General features: G+C 36.3%; 1 protein-coding gene across 1 annotated transcript in view; it reads right to left on the reverse strand.

Moving 5' to 3' along the window:
- LOC117318806 (multiple epidermal growth factor-like domains protein 10) overlaps positions 1 to 9,139 on the reverse strand; it is a 44,038-nt gene extending 34,899 nt beyond the window's left edge. The window contains exon 1 of the mRNA XM_033873762.1: positions 9,042 to 9,139. Within this exon, the coding sequence (XP_033729653.1) occupies positions 9,042 to 9,120 (79 nt within the window). The 5' untranslated portion in view covers positions 9,121 to 9,139. The remainder of the gene's footprint in view (positions 1 to 9,041) is intronic.
- Between the last annotated feature and the right edge of the window lie 521 nt (positions 9,140 to 9,660).

The following is a 9,660-nucleotide window of genomic DNA, read 5'->3' on the forward strand; positions in this document are numbered from 1 at the left end:
TCCAACAAATAATAGTCAAAAATGTGATTTCCCTATATAAACTATAGCAAAGTTTACCCCCTCCCCAGGGGCAAACATGAGACCCCAGGGTCATGAAATTCCCAATTTTGGTAAAGCACCTTAAGACCCTTTCATATATGAAGAGTGTTTGATTCCACCTTATCTGAGAGTAGAGAAGAAGATTTTTGAAGTTTTAGTCAATTTGACCCTTTTTGGCCCCGCCCCTCAGGCCCCTGGGGGGTGGGGACCATATAATTCACAATTTTGGTTCACCCTCAGCCATGGAAGCTTCCTGTAAAATTTCATTGAATTTGGTTCAGCAGTTTTTAAGAAGAAGTTGAAAATGTAAATTGTTTACGACGCACGACGCACGACGCACGACGGACGACGCACGACGCCGGACAAAAGGCGATTGCAATAGGTCAACTGAGACTTCGTCTCAGGTGACCTAAAAATACATAGCATATAAAGGGAAATATTCAAAATGGCATTTCGCGTTAACGGCAAATTTTACTGAAAAAATAGGGACAGTAAAATCATGAGAATGACATACTGCGTAATACTTCAAAAGAATTTTGGAAAAAGATTGAAAAATGAAGATTTTTAAAAAATAGACAAATTTAACCCCATATTTTTTTTTTATTTGACCTTTGACCCGAAAACGTTTTGTAATAAATGTTAGCGCCAGGCATTATCTACAAATAACATAATCACATGACCTGTAGAATAAATCCTTTTTTAGTTATGGTCATTTTAAACTTTTTAATACATGACGTCATGGCGGCCATATTGGATTGTGAATCGACCCCCATGATAACAAGTCTTGGTCAGTACCATCTCATAACCATTTTGTCAAAGTTTATGTTGAATCGCACTGGTGGAATTTGAGAAGAAACTTAAAATGTGAGTTGTAGGCATACATAAGATATAGAGAGAAATATTCAAAATGGCGTCCCGCGTTAACGACAAATGTTACCAAAGAACTAAGGACAACAAAATTATCAGAATGACATACTGCATAATACTTTAAAAGATTTTTTTGAAAAAGATTGAAAAATGAAGATTTTCTAAAAATAGACATATTTGACACCATAGCAAACTTTTTTTATTTGACCTCTGACCTGAAAACTTTTAGTAGCAAAAAGTTAGCTCCAGGAATTATCTACAAATAACATAATTACATGACCTGTGTAGAAGAATATTTTTTTTAGTTATGGCCATTTTAAACTTTTCAATACATGACGTCATGGTGGCCATATTGGATTTTGGACTGACCACATAATAACAAGACTTGGTCAGTACTATCTCTTTGTCATTTTGTCAAAGTTTGTGCTGAGTCGCACTGGTGGAGTTTGAAAAGAAGTTTAAAATGGAAAACGATTTTTAATATAGAATATATAGGGAAATTTTCAAAATGGCGTAATACATTAACCGGGAGTGCTATTAAAACACCGAAGGTATCAATATCATCGGAATGACATACTCTATTGATCTGTAGAAGAAGTTTTCAAAAATAGTAAAAATTGAAAAATTTCTAAAAATAGCATAACTTTGACCTCCAGCGAACTTTTTTTTATTTGACCTCTGACCTGAAAACTTTTAGCAGCAAAAAGTTAGCTCCAGGAATTATCTACAAATAACATAATTACATGACCTGTGTAGAAGAATATTTTTTTTAGTTATGGCCATTTTAAACTTTTCAATACATGACGTCATGCTGGCCATATTGGATTTTGGACTGACCACATAATAACAAGACTTGATCAGTACTATCTCCTTGTCATTTTATTAAAGTTTGTGCTGAGTCGCACTGGTGGAATTTGAGAAGTTTAAAATGTAAAACGATTTTTAATATAGAATGTATTGGGAAATTTTCAAAATGGCGTACTTCATTAACCGGAAGTGCTATTAAAACACCGAAGGTATCAATATCATCGGAATGATATACTCTATTGATATATAGAAGAAGTTTTCAAAAATAGCATAACTTTAACCTCCAGCGAGCTTGACCTCTAACCTCAAAGCCGTTATTATGTAAAAGTTGGCCCCAGATGAATCCTACATGAATATACATTTGAATATTTTTAACCTCATACCGTTTTTGAGTTGTGGCCATTTAAGCAAAATAAGCTTTGACGTCATGGCGGCCATTTTAGAATTTTCGACCTACTTAATTTTTTATTTCCTGCACCCCTTCAAATCATTCTATAATAAAGGCTGAAAAAGAAATCTGAATAACTTTAACCAGTTTGGCGTTACAGTTTCTACAAAATGAAATGCAGAAGAAGAATAATATTAATAAGAAGAAACAGAACAAAATCAATAGGTTTTTTCACCACAAAGTGAAAAGCCCTAATAAATGTTTGGACAATCTAATTAAAATATAGATGCTCATTCTCACTATGTCACATGAACATCTAATAACATCGCATGAAGGGTCACGTTCTGGTGACCTTTGCTATATTTCACTGCCAGCGCGAATTGTCAATTTGTCGATGTCATCTATCTCACCCATTCATCACATGCATCTGAAGCTAACCGATTCAGTACATAATTTATATACAGCTATATGCTTCATTGGACCGAATGACTTGAAACAAATTAATAGATTATGCAAGCTACATGTATACACTCCAGTCATGCAGTTACACACTTACGGATTTCTGTTTAACCAAAAACGTGGTATAAGTACTACTCCGATGTTAACGAAACTTAGGTATACGTGATCAGTATAACACGTAGTTTAAAAAATGGGAAATAAAAAGACGCACTTCTGGGTCAGGCAGGGGACTTTGTATTGCTGTTGCAATACTATCCATCCTTGTTTCTTTTGATTTGACAAGGGTACAATTATAATATGACAGGTACATTACACAATATGTACTTGACATATACCCATACAGGATTGTACTTAGGCCCTTGTCACATATGTACACACAGGATTGTACTGAGGCCCTTGTCACATATGTACACACAGGATTGTACTTAGGCCCTTGTCACATATGTACACACAGGATTGTACTTAGGCCCTGGTCACATATGTACGCACAGGATTGTACTTAGGCCCTGGTCACAAATGTACACACAGGATTGTACTAAGGCCCTGGTCTCATATGTACGCACAGGATTGTACTAAGGCCCTGGTCACATATGTACACACAGGATTGTGCTAAGGCCCTGGTCACATATGTACACACAGGATTGTACTAAGGCCCTGGTCACATATGTACACACAGGATTGTACTAAGGCCCTGGTCACATATGTACACACAGGATTGTACTAAGGCCCTGGTCACATATGTACGCACAGGATTGTACTTAGGCCCTTGTCACATATGTACGCACAAGATTGTACTTAGGCCCTGGTCACATATGTACACACAGGATTGTACTTAGGCCCTTGTCACATATGTACACACAGGATTGTACTTAGGCCCTGGTCACATATGTACGCACAGGATTGTACTTAGGCCCTTGTCACATATGTACGCACAGGATTGTACTTAGGCCCTGGTCACATATGTACGCACAGGATTGTACTTAGGCCCTGGTCTCATATGTACGCACAGGATTGTACTTAGGCCCTTGTCACATATGTACGCACAGGATTGTACTAAGGCCCTGGTCACATATGTACACACAGGATTGTACTAAGGCCCTGGTCACATATGTACACACAGGATTGTACTAAGGCTCTGGTCACATATGTACACACAGGATTGTACTAAGGCTCTGGTCACATATGTACGCACAGGATTGTACTAAGGCCCTGGTCACATATGTACGCACAGGATTGTACTTAGGCCCTGGTCTCATATGTACGCACAGGATTGTACTTAGGCCCTTGTCACATATGTACGCACAGGATTGTACTAAGGCCCTGGTCACATATGTACACACAGGATTGTACTAAGGCCCTGGTCACATATGTACACACATGATTGTACTAAGGCTCTGGTCACATATGTACACACAGGATTGTACTAAGGCTCTGGTCACATATGTACGCACAGGATTGTACTAAGGCTCTGGTCACATATATACGTACATGATTGAACTAAGGCCCTGGTAACATATGTACGCACAGGATTGTACTAAGGCCCTGGTCACATATATACGTACAGGATTGAACTAAGGCCCTGGTCACATATGTACGCACAGGATTGTACTAAGGCCCTGGTCACATATATACGTACAGGATTGTACTAAGGCCCTGGTCACATATGTACCCACATGATTGTACTAAGGCCCTGGTCACATATATACGCACAGGATTGCACTAAGGCCCTGGTCACATATATACGTACAGGATTGTTCTTAGGCCCTGGTCTCATATATACGTACAGGTTTGTACTTAGGCCCTGGTCACATTTATACGTACAGGATTGTACTAAGGCCCTGGTCACATATATACGCACAGGATTGTTCTTAGGCCCTGGTCACATATATACGTTTATGGTTGTACTAAGGCCCTGGTCACATATATACGTACAGGATTGAACTAAGGCCCTGGTCACATATATACGCACAGGATTGCACTAAGGCCCCGGTCACATATATACGTACAGGATTGTTCTTAGGCCCTGGTCTCATTTATACGTACAGAATTGTACTAAGGCCCTGGTCACATATATACGCACAGGATTGTTCTTAGGCCCTGGTCTCATATATACGTACAGGGTTGTACTTAGGCCCTGGTCACATATGCATGTATAAGTATTGTACTTAGGCCCTACAAACATTCTACTTCCTTGTAATACAAGAAATCAGTATCTACACTATTTAACAGAATTCTGTCTGCACTAGGCGATAATTCAAAACTGCCGATATTTAAATAGCGGACGAATTATGTTAGGATTGCAATCTAGCATGTCATAATCGTTTCCTTCTTGAAAGTTATCTAAGGTCAAGCGATTTGACAATAATGCTGATCGAGTTCAAAAATCGATTGTATTATGAAAAATACCAAAATGCAAAGCGAATGTTGAGAAATGTGATTCCAATCTAATATAAACAACCACATTTCATCATAGAGTTGTAAGTGTATTAGTTCAGGCTTTTATATTTATGACATCTGAAGAAATGTGCATGCAGGTACATGTAAAGTTCGAAACGAAACCAAAACCAAACGAAATCAAACGAAACAAAACGAAATCAAACGAAACGAAAAATGAAAACATAGAAAAAAAAAATTCAGACTTTACAAAGTGTCCTATTCTCATCGGTGTTAAAACTACACACAGGAAATAATGAATTTATCGCAATATTCACTCAGTTTTTAAAAAAAATATAAAACAACTATTTAGGTAATATGCTTAGTCTAAGATTTATTGGCGTGCAAATCGCGTAATGTATTGGTGCCCGGTCGATCTAAAATCACGCAACATAAGTGATTGTAAGCAACTTCTTTTACGGTAGGACAGTTAGAGTTCCGGCTTAACGCGCTGTTCCCTTGTTGCTGGTGTTTGGAGTGTAGACAGAATGGAAGCATCAGAGCAAACTCTGTTTCTGTAACTTTGATGAACTGTTAATAATTCTGGATATGTTTTAGACAATATTGAAGTACTTGATTAGTTAAGTGGAGTTCGTATGGTTCAAGGAATATATTTTATTTTATTTCAGCTTTGGTCGGAGATTTCGTAAAACCAAATTATTCTTTTCATGTGGATGCTTGAAGTAATGCTGATCAAGTTGAAATACGTTAACTTGTAAGATCAACGTCCCTTCATTTTGAAAGTAAATCTAGTTGGCTATCAATGATTTTTAATTAGCAGGTGGTTAGAAATAGTGTATTAGTTTATGATTATAAATTTATTGAGAAGATATTTCACCAGTATTTGTGATTAAACACAATTTGTGTACACACAATACACTACGCGATTTGTATGCCTATAAATAATGGATTGATATTATATTCTGAATCAGACATCGACCGAAATCTTACAAGTGCGCGCACAAAAATGAAGCACGAGTGTTTCAATTAATCGTTTACGACTGACATCAAGTCCGTCCGATAGGACTCAAATTGGTGTCCCGTGTGATTATGTCTAACTTGCACGTTAAAGATTCCTCGGTGGTCTTTTGGTGTGATAACGCCGCTCCTGAGGATAGGGTATTTAAGGCCAATATTTAATATATTTCGAAATATCTTTAAGGTGTTTAGATGGACGTCAAAAACCTTGATCAACCCAATTCAAATTCTCGTCCGCTGAAAGGCAAAAAAGGTCGCAATAGGTTTTTTTTTTTTTTTTAATTTTTGAGATACATTTACAAAAATGTCCTCAAACATGATGGCTAGCATTTGCCATACTTCTTTCTTCCGATTGCGGCGGATTTATTCATGTGTGTTGTTTTTTCACCGATGAGAATGGGACACTTAGGCCTTTGTAAAATCTAATATTGTCTATTTATTTTTCCTTTTTTTTCAATCTTTTCATTTTGCTTGATTTTGTTTCGTTTCGTATGATTTCTTTTTGCTTTCGTTTCGCACTTTACAGGTACCCTGTGCATGCAGGTGTACACACATAACATAACTGTGTATGGTGATGTTAATGTTATTTAGTGACCTTATAAAAATACACAAAGATAGGGGTTTGCGAAATAAACATTGTTGATCGAAATTATTGAGATATAGCTCGTATGTTACCGGCTTTATAATGTTGAAACATGCATATGTTGATAAAATCTTATAATAGAGAGAGGCAATTCCTAATATAGTTGTTTTGTACGTTTAAAAGGGAAATTAATAAAAACAATTCTTGTTTACATTCTGTGATGCATTGCTAAAAATAATTTAGTTTGGTTTGGTTTATTTTGTTTAACGTCCTATTAACAGCTAAGGTCATTTAAGGACGGCCTCCCATGCGTGCGACATGCATGCGTGTGGTGAGTGCGTATGTGTGTTTTGGGAGGCTGTGGTATGTTCGTGTTAAGTCTCCTTGTGATAGGCCGGAACTTTTGCCGATTTATAGTGCTACCTCACTGAAGCATACTGCCGAAGACACCCAGCAGGACACCCCACCCGGTCACATTATACTGACAACGGGCGGACCAGTCGTCCCACTCCAAGTATGCTGAGCGCTAAGCAGGAGTAGCAACTACCATTTTAAAGGACTCTGGTATGTCTCGGCCAGGGGACAGAACCCAAAGCCTTCCTTACAGGGGCGAACGCTCAACAAAAGGCCAAAAGTGAGGCATTGTCAAGGGAGACATTAGGAAGAAGAAAGCTGTTAAGAAAGAATAGAAAAGATAAGATACCAAATTTAGTCGCCTCTTACGATCATGGAATGGGGGCAGCAGGTACAATTCTTACGCCCTACCTGCAGGGCAATTGCTAAAAATTATTTTGCTAAAAATAAACCAACAAGTGTTGGTCCAGATCATCGAGAGTGAATCAACAGTTACTTAGTGACAGTGCATGTGTCTATATTTCATTTGAACAATTGGTTGGCTCGGACTAATGCATATAATTTATGTGATATTATTTTGTCACGTGGATGTCTAATTTATGAGTGTCTGTTTATTTCCAAATATATTGTTTTATCGACTTGGCACCTATGAAAGCTGGTTACATATTAAATTCAAATTTAAGATACTTGTATAATCAACGGCAATAATAATTGAGCATAAAAACGCCGGGACCCATCTGTAAAACCAATAAATGATCGGTAACCATGTATTAGTGTTTTGTTTTCACTGTCAAGATCATGTCGACGTTAGTAATCGGTCAAATATTTATTATCATACCGATGATACAAACCTTTTGATTTTCTTCTGCCAATTTACTGCCAACAGGAAAAGTTATCTCGATTAGATTAAAACATCGGGTCTTAAAAACCAACACTATCATGACACTATTGCGATTACTTTGATTAGATGGTGTTTATACCATGACAGGGATGATGTATGAACATCACCTGTCACATTAATTCACGACACGTTTAAAATGCATATATATAAACATTACCCAAGATAATGTAGGTCTCAAATGATTTATTAACTTGTACCAGTTTCAGTACCATTTCCTTTTCCATCATCTTCCCCTGTCTGGGGTTTAAATTCTAATTACTAAAATAGGACAAAATGATAGTCAATGGTGGTAATAAAATGTGTTGACAATTAGTTAAAGTAATTGAAAAAAATTCAATACAAGTTAATAAAACAGTAAGCGATCAAAAGTCAACCGTCCCCTTATGAAGGGAAAGTGAGGAGATGAGAAAGTCATTTGATTGGCGAGTATAAAACATTCTGTTTTATTTGGGAAAAGGAGATGATGGGTGGAGAGACGGAATGTTAAGAGAGAAAGGAAAGCAGATATTTACAAAGATAAAGTACTGATAGGCTGCCACCCAATGTAACCCACTGTGAGGTATGAATAAAAATATACAAAAGAGGTGTGTGGCGTTACATGGTCGAAGAAACTAATATCATTTACTAAAAATTCGAGATTTGCGTGTTAACAAGCTATAACGTTGATTGTAAAAATAAAAATAAAATAAAAAATAAAGCAAATATGTGACTCATATTAATGTTAAAAAGTTTTTATATACTTCCCGTTGATATATGAAATTATATATAACTTATTGTTACTGTTGGGCCGATGACAATGATTAATGCTATACCGATATACATATGTATACATAGTGATATATCGTTGTCATCTCACATTATCTTTGGTTGCATCTTGAAAGGGACTTAGGAAAAGGTCAAAGGTGTTATTTATATAAAATAAACACATATAAGATACTTGAATTTAAATGTATTGCATGAACGATCTGTCAACATTTCGAAAATTTCCTAAAAAAAACCAATAACTCCATAATATTGAAACAGTCATTACTTCATAAAAAGTTACATGATTGATAACATTGCGATCCTGGAAGTGATTAATGTCGGGTATTACGAAACAACATACTCAAACACTCATTTTTGACCTATTCAATCAGGAAGTGAAATTACCTACATCACATTTAGCAGTATTGACTATAAAAATGAACGTTATTTAGTTTTCACTTGTTTAAGTTTGTATATTAAGTACTTACTTTCAGATCTCACAGTATAAAATATCACGAACAGGACCAGGATCACATTCTTTCCTAACAATATCTGTCTCGTCCCCATTCTGAGTTTAATGGCGACTCTCCACATCAACAAGGAAGTGCAATGTACGTAGTTTAAGGTTCATATTTCAAATATCAAATGACGGTTTTTGACGAGGTGTATTTGATAATGACAAAACATACTTGTGCCAAAATATTGCGTCAATAGCTATATACAAAAAATTTACTTCATTGCAATACACCAATACAATATATACACACTTGTCAGAGTTTTGTTAACACTAGGTGTAAAAAATTGTCGATATTTAAACCACGACATTAAAATGTTTAGATTGCAATCTAGCTGGTAATAATTCCTTTTTGAAGGCTGTCGATTTGACAATGATTTTTATTCCTGCATTGCGTCGAGTGTCCTTATAAAAATGACATACTAAAAAACGACTATTTTGAATTTAACTCTAACGTAAACAACCATAGTATATCTTAAATTATGAAGTTGTATTTCATTGCCTTAATTGTTCAGGCCTGTCTATTTATTACATTTTGTTCTCTGATCTTTGCTTAGATATGTTTAATGTGCATTCGGATTGTACCAGTATCT

This window comes from Pecten maximus, unplaced genomic scaffold (assembly GCF_902652985.1).
Source record: "Pecten maximus unplaced genomic scaffold, xPecMax1.1, whole genome shotgun sequence".
Classification (NCBI taxonomy): Eukaryota; Metazoa; Mollusca; class Bivalvia; order Pectinida; family Pectinidae; genus Pecten; species Pecten maximus.